The sequence below is a fragment of the Macadamia integrifolia genome, chromosome 11, assembly GCF_013358625.1.
Source record: "Macadamia integrifolia cultivar HAES 741 chromosome 11, SCU_Mint_v3, whole genome shotgun sequence".
NCBI classification, from domain to species: domain Eukaryota; kingdom Viridiplantae; phylum Streptophyta; class Magnoliopsida; order Proteales; family Proteaceae; genus Macadamia; species Macadamia integrifolia.
This window is the reverse complement of record NC_056567.1, coordinates 4,067,419-4,089,730: the sequence shown is the minus strand read 5'-3', so window position 1 is coordinate 4,089,730 and position 22,312 is coordinate 4,067,419. Positions and strand designations below refer to the sequence as shown.

Here is a 22,312-nt window from a genome sequence, read left to right as displayed (position 1 = left end):
CCCACAACAAAGTAAAAAAAAAAAAAATAAATAAAACAGGATAAATGGGAGGACTATCCCCTGCATGAATCCCTTCCACAAAATAAAATAAAACCTACACATTGGAGCAGGGTACCAACTGAACATGCTAAATATAGTTGACATATTGTCCATGAGGACATCTGACTTCATGTCTATTTTACAAACCAATATCACTTCTAGTAGGTGCACTAACCACGTAACGATTGAAAAAACACGAGGAAAGCGATGTACATAGTGGCTTCATACGGTTCAGATATGACTCAGATCCTACATGGCCTATCTTCTCAATTCCCTGTCATTCCAACGGTTTGAATAACCAAATGAGCAGTCTACAAGTCACTTCAGCTGGAATGCCCACCAACTGTGTTTCAGTTGGCCACATTTTCCCCAAGCATGTATCACAGTTTTAACATCGATGCAGTGGCAATTAATAGGACACTGATCATTACAACTTAATTGTAGGGTTTTGTTTATATAGATACCCATGGACACAAAAAGAAAGCCATCAGATGATATCATCAGGAAGGGTGACTTGCCGCAAAAGTAAATTCTACTGGTGGACCCATCAACTGTATGCATGCAGCATTGAATAGTGAATTCTTTGTACAACACAAAGGAACATTTAACTAACCACCCTTTTGTCTTTACCCCCCCCCCAAAAAAAAAAAAAAAAAAAAAAATACTAACCTTTTGTCTCAACTAATTAATTACTAACTAAAGAAAAATTTAGAAACAACCAGGCTTTTAAAACACAGTGACGGAATCGATTCTGATTCGAGTCGGTTTGAATCAGTCTGAAAAGCCCTAGAATCGGCAGATTCTAGGAATATTACAATGGTTCTGGTGTTTTATCCACGAATCAGCCATATCGACTTGTCAGAAATCGGGATCAGTGCACTGATTCCAATCTGAATCGGGCAATTCCCAATCTGATTTGCCAATTCTTAAAACCCTGGAAACAGCACAAAATGAGGATCACCAGAACCAGAAAAGAAGAAACCCTACATATGCAGTGCGGAACTCATGTACTACTTCCATGCTTTAGTTTTGTATGAGGTATGAAGTGCATTGAACTCACATTTTGCCAGTTCTTCTTCAACAGAGATACGAGGAAGTTTACACTGAGTTGCACATTTTGGAAAATCTGTTTCTCTTCCATCCCACAGTTACCTACTGCAACTCCCATGCAAAGAACCTTTTTCAGTTGGAACTTCACCATTGCCTTGGTTTCATTAACCTTGGATTCTAAGCTTTCCTGATGAGTTACCAGTGTTGGGAACTTTCCTGCATTGCCAAATGGAATAATACAAGTCACAACTCACACATACAATAAGATAGCTAGGTGCCCTAATAGTCAAAACCAACCCAATCAGATGATATAACCCCAAAAGAAACACTGACCGTATATCCTTAAGCAATCCAAAATAAGTCAAATGATCAGATAGTTATCAAACTACGTACAAGGTCAGAAAACAAGTAGTCCAATATTCAGTGCTTCCCCAACATGGCAGCGGTAAGGACATGCTGTGTTACATACAAGGCTCTTCTATATTGAAACTAAAATAAATCTATATTACTAATGATATTGGCATTTTCTGTGGTGGTGGTGGTAATGATGATAACAACAACAATATCCTCACAACATTAATTACATCAACGACAAAAATTCTGTAACAAAGAGAAACTTGCCTGCCTTGTTGAGACCAGGGCCCAGAAGACGAGGGATCTGCTTTATGACAGCTTCGGAAGCTAGAAAAGCATGGTATTTCTTAGCAAGTTTTTTTACCAATTTCTTGTTTTTGTTAAGCTTTTTCAGCCCTTCAACATCCATGTAGTCCAATCCTATCTTTTCTGCCTGCAGTTATAACAAGGAAACATCATATAAAAGCCAAAAGAATGGCAAATCCCTAAAGTCATACTTCAATGATACTGAACCTATAGTCAATGACTTAAATTGTTATAATAAAATATTTTTTTTTCTATAAGCTAATATTTTATATCCCACTGGAACATATACACAATAGACAAACTCAACTACCAATTGTGTTGACAACCCTGGGTTCTGCAAATAGACACTTCTCTCAACTCCCGATCCCCATTTCATTATACCAATGCAATATCTCTCTCCATACATCAATCTTGTTCAATATTCAACTCTATATAGGGCCACATATTCTATATAAAGGACATAAGTATCTGTGTCTTCCCCTTGTCCTTTGAATGCCAACAACTACACCATTTTACTCCCATATTCTAAATAGTTTATGCTACTCCTAAGATCTTGCAAATGTCACAATCATTTTCTAATTTTTTACTTAATAGTCTTGCCTCTCATCCACCCAAAATAAACATTGTAGCTATACCTATTTTATGTATACGTTTGTCCCTTGGTTCCTGTTCATAATGCTCCAAATGGCATATGGTCCTGTGGCTGTCCTAAAGAATATCCTTTTCAATTTTAACCACTAGTCACTTCATGGTTCAAAGGACAACATCATGGATCAGAGAGGATTGATATGCGATATGATGCTGATCCATAAATAAATTGACAATATTGCCAGTTCTACCCCCATGTGATTTTTGGTTGGACAGGGTCCACCAAAGCAAAACCATGGATCACACAACACTCCATTACCCGTTGAATCCATTCTTGCATCAAACACTAATTATTCACAGCAAAAAGATAAGGAACAAACATCAAATCACTCGTCCAAAACTAATATAAATACAGCAGTCCCTCCATAGGAAAGGGCCCGTAACAACATCATAAAAGACAAAGCAGGAAAAAACTTCTTTACAAAATCACTGATATTGACTCCGTGGATGATATGCAAAATGGCACACAACAACGGCTTCAAGGATTGGAAAATCACCAACTACACATCTGGTTGGGAGGGATAAGCTGGGAGGGCTGGAACTAATTCAAATGGAATATGCCATAGACTAGAAAATCCTGACACAGGATTGGGTTCATCCATAGTCATTCATCCAACCTGTGAGTGAAGACAACCTCCCTTAAATGTTCATCAGCCTATTCTTGTATTGAAAAAAAAAAAAAAAAAATTGAAATCCCTTACTTACACCTTTGCGTTCTGTTAAGTCTGCACTCCATGTTTCTTCACTTGTTGGTCTTAAACTTCAATATATTTTACAGTTTTGCTACTTAGCCATTAAATTGAAATATTCACAGCCCTTTGGGCCCATAGTGATCCAATTTAAGGGATTTAGACAATTGTCAAGACATAGCCTAGTCGACTAGGCAGCTTTGCCTGGACTGGCACCTTGCTGGTGTCACCTTAAATTTTGCCCCTCGACTGCCTTGCTTAGCCTAGCTTGTGACAACTATGGTTTCAGAACCTGGGACCGCATGAATACTATATTGACTATGCAGTTGGAAGTTGACACGAGAAGGCTATGAGAGAACACATCTTTTAATGTATTTTACCAAATAAAATTTCACTAAAGGCATCTATGGATGGAAAGAAAATAATAGATGTATATTCACATAAACAAGACAACAATTATATTGTCAAAAAAAAAAAAAATCTTTAGAAAAAGAAGATGCCACCAATTGAACACATAAAAAAAAAATTAAGATTAGTCTACTGATTGCAAGACAGGGAGAAAACCTCTGCAATTAGCCAAAAAGCCTGTTAACAACAGAAAGAGGACACAAAACATATAAGTTTAAGGGTTAAAATACATTAAAAAATAGTAAAGGTCTTACACACTGATACGAATGGGTGAAAGTTTATTCCAAAGAAAAACAAAGGATTTACAAGCCAGGACACATAAAGTACACCCATAACAAAGAAGAAAACTAAGAAGCAATGGAAATCAAACCAAGCTCATAGATTTTATAGAAATTTATTTCACATATTAAGATAGCAGTTTAATCTTTCAATCCCAAGCTTAATTAACGCAGGAATCAATGCCCAAATCTGTGTTTAAAAAATTAAACAATTCCCTCAATAATCACAGACCTGCCTATAGTGTAATCACCTATAAACTAGTAATGTTTGGGACATTGGAGGCCCTTCAACCATTTGTGCCTCTTAAATAATACTATCAAAGGAATATGGTATACCCAATTAGACAATTATGAACTAGTAGACCTGCCACAAGAAACAAAGATCAACACAAGTTGTACATATGCAAACAAGAGCAGTAATCAGCAGGAACATGTAAAGCAGTTCTGAAGAAAGACAATATCATTTGACCATATAGTTTGTCACCGATCCAGGACATCATGAAAGGAGATCACTAGTGATATGCCAAGGTTCTCTAATCAAGAAAAAAGGTCATATACTTATTAAAAAAAGGTGTTTCACCACCTCCTCTTGAGGATCGGGTTATGAGATAGGCAAAGTGGGTAGAATGTTACCACTTCAACATGCTGAGCATCACCAAGCATGCAGACTTTCATTTTAGGCCGAGGAATGTGTGGGAGTTTAACAGAGCCACTGAAACGTTTGTCCTTTTGAGGATCATAGTTCTTCAGACCTATCTGGAGCTCAATCGTCTCAGTGAAGTTACGCTTCTTTTCCCTGACCTCATTCATAATCTGTGAGATAGCTTCTCTCAACACATCGCTTTGAAGCTTACTGCAAAACAGGGGAAAAATACAACAGAATCAACAAATTATGCTGGGGCTCACCATGTGACTACCCAATACAGATTTGTAGTTCATCCAGCACAATAAAAAAAATTCAATGAGACGGGGTCACCATGTGACTATATGTAAGCTCTGGTTACATTAGGATTGGAAATTCCCACCTCAAACAGACAAAAGAACCGATTCATAGGTGATAAACTATACCAACACATGCCCCTGTAAAGCAGGTTGGAACTTGGCCAGGTGAGCAAATGGCCAACTGAACACCTAAAAAGCTGAATTACACTAACCAAGCAAGAGTGGAAATGACAGCTTGGACTAGCATTTGATCACACGGAAGTATCAATCCTCAAGTTGATAAGATTGGCTATGATTCCATTAGACCTATGTACAAACTTTGACTTAATTTTGTGCCTCATATTCTAATTTTATTAAAATTAGTAAGTAAAACGAATTTCTTGAAAGTGGTGGTAGGCAAGGTGAAGCAACTGAATCTGGCTGCTTCTACTTGCAATTTTTCATGTATGTTTCTGAAAACAAACGAAGGAAGCAGACACACATCCTCTTCAGAAAATTGATCTAAAATAGTCTACGACATTCATGACAAAACATACTACGTGCTAAGCAACTGAAAACTCGGAATTTCCAATTTAGAAAACCCGAAAAAAACATTCTCACCATTTTTGTGACCATATTACCTGGATGATACTCTTCCACAATTTGAGAGATAGTGAAGATTGCAAAGAAAAAGTAACCTTACAAGCTCCAACCTCCATTATATCATCAAGTCAACCCACATCCATTACCATTTTCAACAATTCTTCTGGAGACATTTCAATATTGCATTGAATTAACACTTGTTTTGTATACGTGTTTTGGTGATGATTCAACTTTCAACTGCAGTTCTAAGACTATTAACTTTTTACATTTAGCAAATTATCAAAATCCGAAAACATCCACCTTGTAATTGCCCTGCTGCTGCAGATGGGTATTATATCAAATATGTGCCCAATTCAAACACTAGCAAGTGAAAGACTCAGGAAAACCCTAAAAATTGTGTTCAAGGATTTTGTACCTAAAATTGCAAAATAAATGCAATGCTAATGAGCTATATGAAAAATTGAGGGGCATGTAATTATTGATCCTACGCAAACTGTAATGAGTTTCTGTCCAACATCCCCTCAGAAATTTAAAGAGGACACGAAGAACAAACACAAACGAGGGGGGAAAAAAATTTGTGCGGCTAACCATAACATATCAACCACCTAATAAAAAATCAATCCATATCTGCAATCAATAAGTCTGGATACAGAGGTGACTGGAACTTCTAACAATAAAACAAAACAAACAAAGTAGTAAATCTATAAAAATAAGAGTTCGAAACCACAAGTACCTCATCTTTACTTCTTCCCTCAGGCAGATCCCTGTCCCCCAAAATCAAATTAATAAGGATTAGCAACACTAAAAGATCAAATTAACAGTTACAAGTAAACATGAATAAAATTAAAACAGTCTTAGTTCTAAATGAAATGCAGAGTCTAAAAGAGAAAAAAAAAATCGTTCCAAAATTCATTCAGGAGAAAAATTTTTGAGCTTCTGAAGCAGGAAGAACAGTCATTACAAACTCTTGTCCTCATAAATAGGTATAAATCTTAAACCTTTCAATTATATTCTTTTGATTTGCGGTACTTATGAGAAGAGATAGGAAACAAACAAACACGATAATACAGAGAGCTTTACTAGAGAACACAAACTCACCCGCAGGAGATGAGAGAAACCCTAAAATGTAAAAGAAGAGAGAGAATCCGTTTTTCACAGAGGAGCTTATAAACCCTACACAAGTGGTAGGGTTGCCATCAAGCCTAATGGGGAATAAATGGGTCGGTATCGGCCCGATAAGACCCGACCCGGTCAGTACACATCATCCATCACCGAAATTTCCCACTTCAATGCCTTCCCCTGGTTCGTTCATCTTTATTTTAATTCTTCACTAGCTACTGAAATCTTCTGGGAACGGTTACTTGCTTGATTTCCTTCTGATGTTCTTGAGAGACTAGTCTTTAATCGAAGGTAACTTCAATCCTATTTTCTTAGATTGATATGCAGTTGACTTCACAGTTTGGAAATCTGATTGCTATATTGTTTTGGTTTCTGCTTTGGTCATCTCGGTATTTGTGATGATGTTGTGATTTTTTTTATCTATTGGGCTCTTAGATTCTTGGTCTGATGTTAATATTGCTTCGGAGAAGAATTCCTCGATGAACCTCCGAGCTATTTTTTCAAGGCTGAGTGGGAAGTAGTAGCTCTGAGTTATTGATTGAAGGAAGCCTATGTGCCTGGATGTTGGGTTTGTAGATAGATTTTGGTTTTACTGAATATTGCTTTTCTTGTTTCTGTGGACTCCTTTTCTATTAATTTGGATTGAATCTTTTGAAAATCTGAATGTCTTAAACTGATGGAACTGAACACTTTCCCCTGATAAGTGGATTGTCTTTAATTCATGTTCGCTAGTTATTCTCAGGCCTGAATTTAAGCTTTTTATGAGTATTGCATGAGCTTGAAAAAATGGAAGTAACTTGATCAGATTCTCCTTGTTTTGCGTTCTTGTCTTATTCTCTCATGCTGTTTATTTTGAAGATTTAGGCTGCATTTTTTTGCACTCTGTGAGATCTGCAGGAGAGAAATGAGAGTGAAATTCTGTTTGGCAATTTCAGCCTGATTTTTCGTTCCGGCAGAACCAATCGGAACAAAAGTGCCCTTAAGAATAAGATTGACAGATCAAAAAAATAAAATTATTTGTCCATTCAGGATCAAGTCCTACAGATCATATCGACCTCAATGGTCCTTCTTTCCCGGTATCCCATCGTGTTCCCCAATAGCCTCTCTTCTTCTTCTTCTTAAGCAACTCCCCATTGCATGCTTCCTTGTTCGTCTCTTTTACTTGTCTGCAAGAAAGTACTTGCACAGGAATGCAATGGCCAAATATGCTCTCTTGGGTTTGATCAGATTCTGTTTCTTGCCGCGAAACTCGTCTCCACTTATTCCTCATGTGAATTTCCATGAGATTCTCGCATTGTCTTTGATTCGTTTCACGAAAAGAATGTCTTCATTTGGAACTCATTGATTAGTGGGTACGCTAGAAACCATGTGTTCGAAGAGGCCTTCGAGCTGTTTAATCAAATATTCAGTGGGGACGAAATGCTGCCATATGACTTCACTTTTGCAATGTTTTTGAAAATTTCTTCTGAGCTCAAAAGCCCAGATATTGGGAAAGTGATTCACTATAAGAGTACACTAATGGGGTTTGTTTCGGATACGGTAGTTGCAAATTCCCCTTATGTTGATGTACAACAAAACTGAGAACCGTAGCAATGTTCACAAAGTTTTTGATAAGATGGCTCATAGAAGTTGTGCTTCTTGGAATATTTTGATATCTGGGTATGCTGATTCTGTGGTTCTTGATTGTAATGAGGATTTGTGGAGGCTTCTGAACCAAATGCAAGGTGAGTGTAACACCCTGAAATTATGACCAGGGGTATTTTTATCTTTTGACCATTGTAGGGTCTGGGTGACTTAAAGTGGGAATACCAGACCATTGAGGGTGCATCAATCCTTGGTAAGTGTTAAAATTCATTCACTAGATGTAACTATAGTGCAGAATAACTTTAGGGCTTTTATCCTAGAAATTACCATTTTGCCCTTGAACTCTAATTTACCATTTTGCTAGTGGATTGTAATTTGAATTTTCTTTTAATTATATGATTTTAATGTCAACTCTAATATTGAATTATTTAATTAAGAATAACATATATATATATATATATATATATATATATATATTCATACTAACTTATTATCCACATGGATAATTAGATAACAAGTGGACAAGGCTAAATTAACTAACAACCCTAACTAATTAATTTTTGTTAATTAATAATTAGCAAGTGAAGGTTTTCTTAATAAAGTTGGGACTCACCTTTTGAAATTTAGATAAAATTGTGCATAAAGTAAGTAAGATAAGGTAGGATAAGTGAGAGAAAAAGTTGGAGATCAACTGTGACAAGAATAAAGGAAGAGAGGGAATTGGAGATGAAGTAGGAATGGTAGAGGTAGAGTTGGAAATGATTTGGGGAGAGGAAATAAAAGTAAAAAGCGTGGCTCTATTGTCTCTCACCCTCTATTAATGAAAAAAAAATCAAAAGGAAAAAAAAAAAAGGTATTGTGGAGAAAAAAGAGGAGAAGGAAGAAAAAAGGAGAAAAAGAAATCAAGATTTCAAATGATTTTCAAGGTAAGAGTTCTTAATATGATTTAATTCCTTTCTTATGTTCTAATTGAAAGATTAATCATGATTTAATTCCTTTCTTATGTTCTAATCATGATTTAATCATGATTTTCAAGGTAAGAGTTTTAATCTGATATTTTTATCATAGAAACTTTCATGAGTTGTCTAAATCTCCAAAAAAATTGGAAGTGATTTGAGTTCTAGAAGGTGGGTTAATGAATTTTTCAAATTCGTTGGACATAATATGTTACAGTTTGAAGATAGTTTTTGAGGGAGATTGATATTTAACCTAAGAAAGGCTTCTTTAGGTGATATTCGTATCAGACTTGTATCTATGAGTTAGGTTTCAATAAGATCTAATTTCAACATATTTGGAGTTTTAGAGATATTTATTTCTTATTTTTTTATGTCAGTAGGCAGAATAGACTAAGGCAAGATTTTGAGAATGACATCAAGGTGAGTGGAACCTCTACCCTAATTTGTTTATATTCATAAGTGTTGTCTAAAAGAGAATTTTATAAACATTAGAGCTATTCTAAACCTTGGATTTCATGATGTTTTGTCATTAAAAATAAGACTTTGTAAACATAATATTATGTATATGAGAGAATAAGGAAACAAATTGAATTTTGTTCCATGATTTGCATTATATGTACATAGCATAATTTTCTAAATGGAACATTGATTACATAATGTTAGTTTATAATATTATGTGTTAAGTTGTGATTATGATTGCATGGAGTAATGTACTATGTGCATTACATGATTCTTATACTACATGAACTTTTGTTTGTGCATATGTTTTTAAAAACACCAGCTTACATAAATTTACTGTTTTGATGTATGAGATATGTTGTTGTGGTAATGATGTTTTATATTACCGGTCTTGATTGAGGAGGGATGTGAGACTTCCTTGATCATTGCTTTATTATTTATAATTATAGTTGTTTTGATGACTTTTACAAAAACTGAAACTGAAATTGATTTCATATTTACATAAGGATTGATAGGGTGGAATTAAAGTATTGATCACAGTTGAATTCTGAACTTGTTTGTATTTATATATATTTCTCGTTCTTGGTTGACTTTATTATTAGTGTTTCACCTTATCAACAATGGCGTCATAATGTTGAGGTGAGAATTGGTTCACTGGACTTTTCCTTAGAGGACGCAACCTACCCTCCGTTGACTTTATTCTCAAAACTGGATTATGTTTGACTTCTCTGGCTCACGTTCCCTATGACTTGCTTGGTGTCCTATCCTAATTCTTAGGCCTGGTTTAACCCTTTGTTTTGGTCTGTGTCCTTTTGGCCATTAAGTTGAATATTTCATTTCGAAATGTGGAAAGCCAAAGCCTTGCTATCTCTCATGAAAAGCTCAGTTTGAGTCTAAGTCTGATGCTAATGACTATGCTAATGACTATGTCCTAGCTATGGCTGAAGTTGTCATGGATCTGTCTTTAATCATCTGTCAAAAAATTTCCTTTCGGTGCCATTTGTATTGATGAAAAATGTGGAATATAAGATTATTGAAAGCATTTTTTTTAATTATTATTCTCATCGAAAGTAAATAAGAAGAATTGTAAATTTGTATGATCAACCTCAATATATGATAACCGAAGACTATAAGTACCTTGTTGTAGGCATTATCTTGCAGTTGCCATAGCCATGGGGAATGCCTACCTCTTGTCAAGTTCAACTGCTTCCATGTATCATCTAAAATCATAAGGTTTCACTTTCCTTCTTGCTTCAATGAGCTCAGTATCTCAAATAAGTGTCTCACGCTCACAGATTCACTCTATCTGTAAGTGGTAGTTGCAACCACTCTGCTATTTCACCACGGATTTTCGAGGTAGGGAAGTGATAAGAACAGCCTGATCACATAGTCCATCCACTTCCCGACCCCTCCAATTCAGATAACAACCAGAGCAATCCCCTTGAGGCATCCTTCCTCCCTTCCATGGAGTCATACAATGCTGCAAACCTTAGGCTGTGTTTCATAAAATTTTTCTGACTAAATTTCTATCATCACTTTGATAACTCCTCTATTTGGATGTTATAGAGAGTGGAATCATGTCATGACCATAGATTATGAGCTCTAATCGAAATGATTCAGTAATAATATTAACATATAATTGAGGGATAAAATACACCGTGTCCATTTTATACTATCTTTCTTATATTATCAACTTCTAATAACCTTACTTAGCCAATCCAGATATCATCTAAAATTCCAAATCAATTAAATTACAGTTTTGAACAACTACATCATAAGAAACAGATGACATCAAACAACATAGTAATGATCACTCAAAAAACATCCATCAAAACTCCAACTTTTGAACTGTTTATCAATCAATATCTCAAGAACTCCAATTTGTAGCACTCCAAATGCTGCAAGACAAATACCCCATTAGCATTTCTTGCAACAGCATCAATACAGCCCCAATCAAAAACAGTGTCAGATTTGTTACTTGCCAAACTGAAGTACCGTGGCCGACCAGTAAACAGTTGGACAACGGGTCATTGATCGGTCTCCTTTCTTCTTGGGCAATCAGGCATCTGATACTTGCAGGTCAAAGCGAAAGAATAGAGTGAAAAAGAAAGAAATGGGCACAAACAGGATGCACATCCTCCAAAATATGAATCCATCACCCATGTCCCTGACAACTCAAACCAGAGATGGGCAAAAAGATGGAATCATGGGAACAGTCGAATTAGTCAAGAATGAGTTCAAAATCACTTACAATTCCAGAATGAAAATCGAAGGCAATCAATTTTTTGAAGCTAAATAACGTTAGAAGAGAATCTTGAGAGAGGACACATAAACATTGCTTTCCCCAGTGTAAGGGGTGTTAAATGGTTTGGTTTTTGTTTCAGTTTCAATGTAAACAATTCAATTAAGGACCCGTTTGATAACACAAATTCCCGTTTCTAGAAATATAAATGGAATTGAAGGTGTTTGATAAGTCATGTTTCTGGAAGTTGATTGTAACCAGCGAAAGAATGACCACGAGTCGTTTCTAGAAACGACGAAACAAGTAGAATGTTTCACCTGGGTCGTTTCTTGAACCATAAATAGGTAAAAATTTAAATTTCTATTTCTGAAGAGAAGTGAAACGAAACAGTTTTATCAAACGTTTTTTGTTCCGTTTCTGCCGTTTCTGTAACGCGTTTCTTGAAACGTTATCAAATGGGCCGTAAGTTTGGTTTAGTACAAGACTCTATTAGATAAAATTAAAATCAAACAATTTCAACTGTCACGGTTTGAACGGTTTGATTTCAGTTTAAAATGGTTTTATTACGTTTTTTATTTTTTATTCAAGCGGTTTCTTTCTCTTTTAACTTTTTCTCTTAAAATTAATTGTAAATTTAACATTGAATTGAATTATATATTACTATATGTTTTTTTTTTTTTTTAATAATTATAAGATTATAGTTGTTTATATATTTTAATTTGTCATGCAAAAGGTCTGAATTCCTTTTAAGTTTTTAGTGGGATTTTTTATTCTAACCATGAATGACTTAACTTACCATGTATATATTAATCAGTTTAAAGTTTTTAATTAATTTGATTTAAGCAGTTTAAATAAATGATCTTAATGTGAAACAAAAATTGAACCATTTATTAAATGGTTTCAAAATTTTTATTTGGTTTTGACACCCTTACCCCAATGGTGGTTCTAGTCTCAGTTTTTGGTCAATCTAAACTCTAAAGTCAAAATCGGGTCTAACCGATTAGTTTTTTGGGTGAGAGGACTGACTGAATGGTAAATATATTGAAACCATGATCGGAATGGTCAATCGAATATCAGTTTTAATCAGTCGCTCCTGCCAAACGGGCCCGATTGTGACACCATAGGTCTAACCCAATTAACAAAACCAAAATATATGTGTATATTTGCTAGATTAGTTCAGGTGCAATATTTGATGTATAACTGCCATTAATTAAGAAAAAAAAACAATAAAAATAATAAACCCAACAGAAATCTCAGATTGAAAGGTAACAGCATGCTAAATCAGAAACTTACCAGAAAGTTAGTCATCATCTGTGTCGTCAAATTATTCATCATCGTCATTATCATCACCATTGAACAAATCTAACCTGATGGAGGGTTCCATTTAAGCATATGAATCCTTTGTTGTGTCAAAGATAATTTATTAAAAAAGGAAAATGGTTAAAGAAGAACAACCCAAAAAGTCTCGGTGACATTTAGAAGGAACTCTTTTAGACCTTAAAGAAAGAAACCCTAAAATAGTTTACGCCAATGATGTTACTTTGTTCGTACAAGTTAATTTGATCATAGAGGAACAAGAAATGAAAGAAATTAAATTTCTTGTTCAGACTTAGAGATGTAAATGCATGATACTACATAGTAGAGAAACAAAAAAAAAAAAAAAAAAGGTGAAAAGAATATATTACTAAGAATTTTAATTGATTACCTGGACTCCCCTTTCTTGTAGGTGCTGCAACTTGTCATGAGGATTTTGGTCATCATCATCATCGTCCCAGTACTCCAATGCATTGAACCATTCTTCTTTTACCTCAATTTCCCTCAGTGTTGTTGCGGTTGTATGTGGACTCACGGGAAGCCTTTTCAGATTGGGGCAGTCAACAATCTTCAATGTTTCCAATGAAGGCCAATAGTAATTATAATCATGGCTGCTGCTGCTGCTGCTGCTACTGCTGCTGCTGCTGCTGCGTAATACCCTTTTACTCACCACTGAGAGATTTGGCAGGTTGACTAACCTTAGAACCCTAAGTTGAGGAAACAGTACCGTATTCTTGCAAGTGATGATGGCCTCCTCCTTTTCCATGTCATCTTCTCCCTCCATTAATAATGAGATTATTTGCACCATATTTGGACAATCCGAAATCTGAAGCTCCTTTAGTTGTTGAAGCCTCTGCGCCATGGCTAGTGAGAACACAAAGTTCACTCCCAAGTTGTTCAAGAATATGTCCTCTAGGTTTAGGAAGCTTGAAGGTGAAACAACGCCATCCCATATGGTCTTTAGAGAAAGGAGGTTCCATAGATCCAATTGTCTTAGTTTCGGAAATATTAACGTTGTGGCCAGCAAATCATGATGCCCTTCTTGGTCTTTGGAGTTGAATACCTCAGTCGTTTTAGAACAATCCCTTACCTCGAGTTGTTCTAAATTTGGTAGGTTTGCCAGCAGATCAGAGGGTATGATACTAATTAGACTCGAACAACCAGACACATATAGAGATCTTAGGTTGTTGAAGAATCCTCCCCCTCCTCCTCCTCCTCCTCCACCAGTACTTGGAACTGGAATAGACCCATATTGGCAGATTGCCTTCAATTTCGGTAGGGACTGCAAGTATAGCTTTTTCAAACTGCTGAATGTTGTGATTTGCTGTGGAACCTCATCTTGAATTTGATAATGATAATGATGATGATGGTCTTCTTCTTCTGCCTCATCAACAACAGTGGTTGTATTAGTAGTAGTACTCATAAGATATTCCACATCATCACATCTCTCAACACGCAGAATTTGCAACTTATTCAAAACCCTTATTCCACCTGCTCCTCCTGCACCAATTAGGCTGCTTAGACCATACTTACTAAGACCATGACACTCTCTGAGCAGTAGCGTTTCTGTTCGTTCCAACAAATATATCAACCACCTCACCCAATCAGAATGTGGATGTTGAGGGATGGATATTCCACAAATATACACCTCAGTAGCAAATTTCTTGCCATTAATGTACACATGAAGCCAATTGAGGTTTCCCAAAATCACAATGAAGCGTGTCATGTTTTCCCAACGAAATATTGGGATAGTATTATTATTATTATTATTATTTGCAGACAAATATTTGAAATTCCATATCCTTATGTATAGTGTAGTCAATGCAGACAAAGATGCAACCTCAGATAAGCCAATATTATTTGATCCTTCGTCGAAAATCTCCCCCCACTCATCAAAGCTTTTCGTAAGATTGAGTTCTTCCAAAAGAGACAGCCTCGATAGAGTATTCGGGGCAATAATCAACTTCCCATTCCATGACAAATCCAATGACTTCAGATTTGTAAGCTCTTCTACATCTTCTGCCAATAATTTTAATATATTGCAATTGAAGAGGCGTAGTATTTCAAGTTTCTTCAACTTCCCAAGCAATGAGACATCAAAAGTCTCACTTCCACTGATAAGCAACACTCGAAGTTCCGTTAAGCAACACAAAGAAGATGGTATTGAAGAGATAGATGTGTAAGTCAAATCTAGAGTCTTCAATGATATCATCCCCTGAAAAAATCCATCAGCGTCAGGTATTTCTGTCAAATCCCGATTTCCACGTAAGGATAAGGTCATGAGCTGAGAGCAATCGATCCAATTGGGGAGCTTTGTAATTTGACTTCGCATTAACGAAAGTCGCTTGCATTTCCTTAGGATCTCCCCACAATTATGCCAATTGCTCAATGGTCTACCAGATTTTACAACAAAACCATGGACTTCATTGGATGCAATCCATATACACACATCCCGAATAACATCATGCATCCTTACATATCCTTCTCTATCATCCTCTAATAATAAGCATGATCGCTTAAGTCTTTCCATCTGTGTGCCCAGCCTATTCATTGCTTCAGTAAGGGTGTATACATTTTCAAACAACCCCTCCCCCACCACATAAGGAAGCAAATCCTTCTCAACAGAAATACTGTAGTCTTCAGGAAACATACAACATAGCAACAGGCAAAATCTGGTGGCATCATTATCAATAAAGTCGTAACTCCATTTTAGGGGGCAGAATATTTTTTTATGCACACCTTCTATATCCGGTGGCGATGAGCTTGATTTCTTGAGTTCACTAGCTGCATCTTCCCATGTATGCCGGTCCTTATCTCGCAATGTACTTCCAATTACTACAATTGCTAAGGGCAAACCTGCACATTCACTAACAACTAGATTCGCCACGGGACGTAGTGTATCGTCGATCTCTATACGATCTCCAACAGCCCATTTGAATAGAACCCATGCATCTCCTTCTGATAATACTTTTACTTCGACATTGGATTGGGTCTTCATTTGATTACACACCTCAAGCTGTCTTGTTGTGAGAACTACTTTGTAGTTGTTTCCATAGGGAATTCCTACCTCCTCTACTAAATTCAGTGGTGTCCACAAATCATCCAAGACTAGGAGGATTCGTTTCTCCTTCTTCATTCTCTCTGATAAAATTCTTGCCCTCACATATAGGGACTCTTGTGTAAGCTGCAGGCCCAAGTTCTCCGCAATTTCTCCTTGGATCTTCTTCAAGTCCGGGCTTTGAGATACAATGACCATCATAACTTGATCAAAAAAACCGTCTTTTTTTGAAATTTTAGCCACTTCTTTCATCAAGGTTGTCTTTCCGACCCCTCCTATCCCATATACACCAACCATGTTGAAATCCTCATCCTTCAAAGCATTCATGATTTGATCCATGGCTAATTTGGTGGAATCGTAAACTTGAAAATCTAGCATTTGTATGGATTCTAGACTGGGAGGAAGTGGAGAAGGATCTGACACACCAGCAGCAACAAATGTTTTGCCTTCATTTAGGAGCTCCTTGACTTCATCAATCATGTGTTTTGCATTTTTCCCTACCTGATAAAGCCCTGAGCAACCCCCTTGAAGGCATCCCTTGCTCTCTTTCAGTGCATTCTGCAATTCTGTCTCCTTAGACAGTATTCCATTAACTTTTTCTAGCCAACCTCTCACCACAACTCTGATCACTTCTCCTCTCATCTCAGCTGCATTCACCAAGCGTTTTGTGTCCTCTGTCACTTCTCCAAGTCTTACCATTTGGATTCTAAGGTCATTAGCGTTTCTCTTGTGATGATAAAGATAACTAACGTGACGCGTGATCGGAGAAGCCAAATACTTAACCACTTCGGTGATGGCTTCAACGGCAACTCCAACCACAATGTTCATTGTTGTGACTTCAAATAAGCAGATTGAGAGGTTAATAATGAGCCCTGAAAATTAGTAGAAGCAACAATTGAAAATGTCATGTTTATTAATTGCAACATGGAATTGTTGAGACTTCCAGTATCTAAATGGTCTCACAATTTTAAAAGTTGCTTTATTATTTGTTCTTTGATTATCAAGTTATCCTTTTCCCTTTTAAGGGATTTGGGATTTGGGATTTGGGATTTTATTTTGTTTTATTTTATTTTATTTTTTATCTCACATTACCTTAATACCTGGGTTTAGTTGTAAACTCCAAATTAATATGAACATAGGAGAAGTTTCGATTTTGACGAATTAAAATTATCGTTTAAAAATTAATTGAAAGAACTAAAACTGTAATTGATTGGTTTGATTATATATAGTACTTACTAAGGCGGTTCGATATGAAGAACAAACCAAGAAAAAAGGGGAGTGAATCCATGCATGCACTCTCAAAATGTATATTTATTAATAGAATACTCAATCAAGCATGTTAAAATTAAATTCTATATTCCATGATGGATTGACATTTTTTTTTTTTTTTTTTGATAGGTAGGAAAGGAAGTAGGTAACAACTAGGAAACTCGAACTCGAGACCTCTCCTAGTGCACACCATAGCTCACCAACTGTGCTGGATAATTGTTGTTGGATCCTTTGGGTTATTCAATTCATTTTTACTTTTTACAATATACAAAACCATATGGAACAAACTGGATCTAACCCCCTCATCCTCATTTCCTCTATCGTCTCTCAACCTGAAACGAAGAAAGAGAAGGGAGAAGGAGACTAGGGAAGATCCAGGGGGAAAACTTAGGGGATCAGCCCCCTCTTTTTAGAAAGAAAATTGGCATTTTGATCCATTTCACCCTAAAACCTTGTCAGTGGATTGATAAAGATTGGGGATCAGTCTCAGTCAATATTGAACCGATCAAGGCGATCCTGACAGAAATGATCCGATTTTTAAAACTATGACAGTAACACAATATGATATAGTTTTGAGTCGGATTTGATTTCCAACAATACCCATTTAATATTCTCTGTATTGAGTAATTTTGATCTTTATCATGAAAATGTTTCCTTTCAAACAAACAATATTGTGAAATCTGAAGAGTATAACTTTTCCTAATTTTCAAAATAAATACCTGTCTTCAATGACTTGGCCTTTCCTTAACAGTTCGTTCTTCCCCCCAAGATGGAGCCCATGAGCTCTTCACCGGTGAGCTTCAAATCGATTTTCTCCCAAAGCAACCACGTACTGCACCAGAATGTGTCGCTTAAAGAGCTTTTGAATGAAAAGAGAACTGTAGGAGTAACAGTAACGCAAGCTTCGTTCCTTGGGGGGTTTGGGTCTTTATTAAATCTGAAAAAAAAAAATACTAAAGGATAGCTGAGCTGATGGATAACACATTAGTCAGTTTGTGGAGGGTATTGGAGGATGACTACATAGATAAAGGGAACAATGTCCACCACTTAATTTTTTTTTTTTTTTTTTGTCACAGACCACTGAAACTTTATCTCTTATTTTCTTAGGATAACTAAACTAAAATAGGCAATGGATATCTATTTAATTTTTTCTCCTTTACTTTGACTTAGTCTAAAGAGGACCGTCAAGAGACTTGGAGGAATCAGCCCACTTTGTGGGTTTATCTTCCTTATTGGAGCATGGCCGGGCTAGCGATCCATGGTGGGGGCTCGCGGTGCAGTAGCCCTTGAATTTTTTAATTTTTTAATTTTTTTTAAGGGCCATATGGGTCTTTTATCCAGTAAATTATCCATATATAGATATACTAGTAAATACACACGTGCAAATGCACGTGTAGCGAAATATTTTTCCTAAAGTGTGTGGCATAACATTGATAATTAGTATGTGTATTTACGTGGATGAGAGAAATATGGAATTAAATTGAAATTTAATATCTAGCTAAGCATTTAAACATTTTTATTTATAACATAAAATTAAATTTTAAAAGCATCTTAAATCTAGGATCCAAATATGAACAAAAGATAATGATTGTTTAAGGATAATGAGTAAATAACATTGCTCAATCTTTCTCTATTTTTATTTATTTTTTATTTTTTTGTCTTCATATTCTTCGACATCTATGATCCTTTTTGTATCGACATTTCTTTCTTTAATGGTATCCGCAACAATTTGTCTTGTTATTCGACTTCCATCATTTCTTGCATCCATTTTGAAGTAGAAACAATATTGTTTGGATAGACATGAATGTATAATCTGTGAGTACTGCAACACATAAAAAAAGAAGAGTTATAGGATTTACTATATTTTTGCATTTAACATATTTTGTATGTGTATTTTTTTACCTTTTCTGGTGATCTTGCATATTCACTTGCTAAACATCCTGTAATTGTTTCAAGATTCTCAAAGATTGTAACAATTATTGTATCAGTTGAATCTGTCACCTTGAATCTTCCCATATACCTATCAATAAATAATAGTAATTAGGTTATATTTTTCTAAATAAAATTTGATGTTTATTAAGTAAATGGTCTAAGCTTCTTACTTTTGTGTATATTTTGTATCATCAGTGTTACATTTGTCACATCTTGCACTATCTCCCTTTAATTGTACCTTTTTGTTACATGCTTTGCAAGCATTGTACCATGGTATCTCATTTTCCAAATTTATGATTCTTCCTTCAATTGAATAATATTTATTCTGCAAATTTGTTGAGATTAGATGTGTACAAATTATATTGAAATTATATATATTTTTAATTTAAATAAATTAAAGAATTATATTCACTTACCAGGATAGTTTTGTATTATCTTTCTGTTAAATCTTTCATTACAACATATTCATATTTTTTGAATTTCTCCTCTTTTGACATGTTGAGTATTTTTTTCTCTTGTCCATCTTTTGATTTGTACCTACAAAATAATATAAATACGTTAAATATATAAAATAATTAAACAATATGTATAATTATTTGATTAATTCTAATATTTACCATTGCTTTAAATCTTCTGCTTCTGGAATCGTTGGATTTATTTCAATTGATATAAATCCTGTTGTACCAAGTGAGCCACCTATCAATTATAGAATGTAGTTAGATTATTGAAATCATTCGTTAATTTTTATAATTAGGATTATATATACATTACCTTGGTACTCTACTTGAGAAACTGCTGAAAAAGCAATTATAGGATTTTGTGATACAATGTCCAGCAATTTGCTTTCTTCATTTGTTGCATAATTTTCCCATAATGTCAGCAATATCGGAGTAGACCTATTAATCATGACAATTGAGTAATATAATTAGTAAATATGTTAGATATTACTATAAAATGATTAACATTGTGAAAAACTTACTCTTTGTCCATTATTTTTATTTATTTTATTTTATTTTATTTATTTATTTATTTTTTTGACATTAAATCTTGTTGTTATGGTGAAAGCATTTTGAACTTGTACAAGTATTCCAGTAACATCTGCATTAAATCAATAAGAAGAATTGATGTTAAATTTTTTTACTAATAAATAATTATCAATTACAACTTATATTTTATAAAAAATAATCTAAATACATACCTAATAATTCATTCCTTTTGCATGTGTCAGCATCCCATTTCAATTCATTGAGCTTAGTAAAATTATACTTTGATTTTTCTACATCTAAGCAATCTTCAACTTCTTCAATTTTTGAATTGGCATTGAGAGTTAGTTCATGTTCTTTGTTGACATTTTTAAAATTTGGATTCATTTTTTTTACGATTGCATCAGAAATAAAATAAGTTTTTCTAGCATTCAATGTATCACATAAGTTATCAACAACATCATTGAAAAATATTGCTTGTATTTTTGTTCCCTGCAAAAATATAGAACAATGAATATTAAATTGTAATTAGAAGTATAAATAATTAAAAAAGAATTAAAAGTATACATTAATTAAATAATTATTTGAAAGTACCTCATCATCCAATAAAGTTATTTTTTGAAACTTTCCAGGTCCTTTTGCATTTTTGTAATCCTTGATTTCACTTTTGTTCAGTACCAAAACCTTTATTTTCCAATCATTTTCGTATGACGTTAATTGATTTATATGTATAATATTTGTCATCCTTCCTGTATAAAATGATTGATTAGTTGAACACACAATGTTCATTATGGATAGTGGAATCAATGATATTAGAAAGCATGGAATTCATAATTTATAACATTATAGAAACTGAATATAATGCTATCGATATTCTACCAAAAATCAACGAAATCAATGCATAGAATCATAAGAACTAACACCGGTGATATGATAAAAAGTATACGATAAATGCAGAGAATCATAAGATCCATTGGACCTTGTGCGGGTGAACCAAGAGCTTGAGAACAGTGGGACTCACCCATTGCCTCTCTGGCATCTTGTTTTATTTTTTATTACATGAATGGTTTAAACAATGTAATCGTACAATTTCATTTTGCATTCCCAACTACATTCCCTAATGTCATCGACAATAGTGGTTCCTTGTGGACAATGTCCTAAACTTCGTCCATATTAGGTTCGGAATTTTTCCTTGCCTTGTAAAATTTGAAACTATTCTGTTCATTAATATAATTTGCATTACAGTGACTGTTCTTCCCTTCTCTTTTCTGGTAATTAGATGAATGCCTCCACTGCTTCAGTGCTTCAGTTTTGTGGGATTAGAAGGCAATGGAGGCAATTATTAAGTGAAAGATCTTTACCTCACCTAAACATTTTTATTCAGACATTTAAAATATTCACGGTTTGGAGTGTATATGCAAGAGTTGCTTTAGTGGGTTCATAATGAATTTTATGTCTTCAAGCCTACCAAGGGGATGTCACCAATCCTTCTTCTAACACCACTATTCGTTCTTTAGAAATCAGAAGGTTTCTAGTTCAAATTTGTATTCATATATTTGTAGATATGCAACTTTGTGTGTTTCTTCTAATCATTTGCGTCCAAATTTCATTAGAATTTCTTAGTAGTGTTTGATAGTTTATGGGACAATCATTCTTGTCAGTTGTTAGGATAGCCTACTTAAGTTATTTTAGCTTAATATAATCTATTATACAGAGGGACCAAAGAGAAGTGTGTGGAGTACATAATCTATTTGTTAGGATAGCCAAAATCTACAAGTCCTATTTAACTCATCCAAGTAAAATAATTTTCTGTCAAATAGTTAAACCCAAACTTGTTGATGGAGCTAACTATTAATACCAATGGTGAATGTCAAATAGATGATGAATCTGCAAACAAGCATCTCGGATCTGGTCTTTAGTTATCGCAATGGCAAGTTCTCTTCAAACTGATGTCAAATAGGTATATTTGGAACAACATTGATAATAAATTAAGCAATCTATTAACAATAAATATTTAGCTCATTTTCATCTATTAGGGAGCACAACAACAACAACAAACAAAGCACTGAAAATTAACAAAACTGAAGCGTAAAAACAGGG

The 22,312-nt window shown here is 34.8% G+C and overlaps 2 protein-coding genes and 1 long non-coding RNA gene across 9 annotated transcripts in view; all 3 read right to left on the bottom strand.

Moving 5' to 3' along the window:
• Nucleotides 1–6,513, bottom strand: part of LOC122094288 (60S ribosomal protein L10a-like) — a 6,963-nt gene extending 450 nt beyond the window's left edge. Inside the window, exons 1-5 of one of the 4 annotated variants that reach the window (XM_042665046.1) lie at nucleotides 6,395–6,513; nucleotides 6,030–6,060; nucleotides 4,406–4,625; nucleotides 1,711–1,876; nucleotides 1,100–1,305 (exon numbers count right to left, since the gene is read on the bottom strand). In XM_042665046.1, the coding sequence (XP_042520980.1) occupies nucleotides 1,100–1,305; nucleotides 1,711–1,876; nucleotides 4,406–4,625; nucleotides 6,030–6,034 (597 nt within the window). In that variant the 5' untranslated portion in view covers nucleotides 6,035–6,060; nucleotides 6,395–6,513. Of the gene's footprint in view, nucleotides 1–1,099; nucleotides 1,306–1,710; nucleotides 1,877–4,405; nucleotides 4,626–5,334; nucleotides 5,460–6,029; nucleotides 6,061–6,294; nucleotides 6,317–6,376 lie in introns of those variants that run through there. The other 3 variants (XM_042665047.1, XM_042665048.1, XM_042665049.1) reach the window with 3 other exon arrangements.
• A 4,624-nt stretch (nucleotides 6,514–11,137) lies between these two features.
• LOC122093202 (probable disease resistance protein At4g27220) lies at nucleotides 11,138–18,260 on the bottom strand. Of its 4 annotated transcripts, none has more exons than XM_042663484.1 (5): nucleotides 18,017–18,260; nucleotides 13,362–16,900; nucleotides 12,950–13,023; nucleotides 11,393–11,581; nucleotides 11,138–11,312 (listed from the first exon to the last, which is right to left on the bottom strand). In XM_042663484.1, exons 2-3 carry the CDS (start codon nucleotides 16,854–16,856, stop codon nucleotides 13,003–13,005), a joined length of 3,516 nt encoding a protein of 1,171 aa, XP_042519418.1. In that variant the 5' UTR covers nucleotides 16,857–16,900; nucleotides 18,017–18,260; the 3' UTR covers nucleotides 11,138–11,312; nucleotides 11,393–11,581; nucleotides 12,950–13,002. The 4 variants fall into 4 exon arrangements, with proteins under 4 accessions (XP_042519418.1, XP_042519417.1, XP_042519416.1 ...); XM_042663483.1 differs by having other exon boundaries at nucleotides 11,393–11,486; XM_042663482.1 differs by having other exon boundaries at nucleotides 11,393–11,480.
• Nucleotides 18,261–19,005: 745 nt separating this feature from the next.
• LOC122093465 lies at nucleotides 19,006–19,230 on the bottom strand. The gene is made up of 2 exons (XR_006144470.1): nucleotides 19,200–19,230; nucleotides 19,006–19,119 (listed from the first exon to the last, which is right to left on the bottom strand). It is a non-coding gene; the product is annotated as an uncharacterized LOC122093465 (long non-coding RNA).
• Between the last annotated feature and the right edge of the window lie 3,082 nt (nucleotides 19,231–22,312).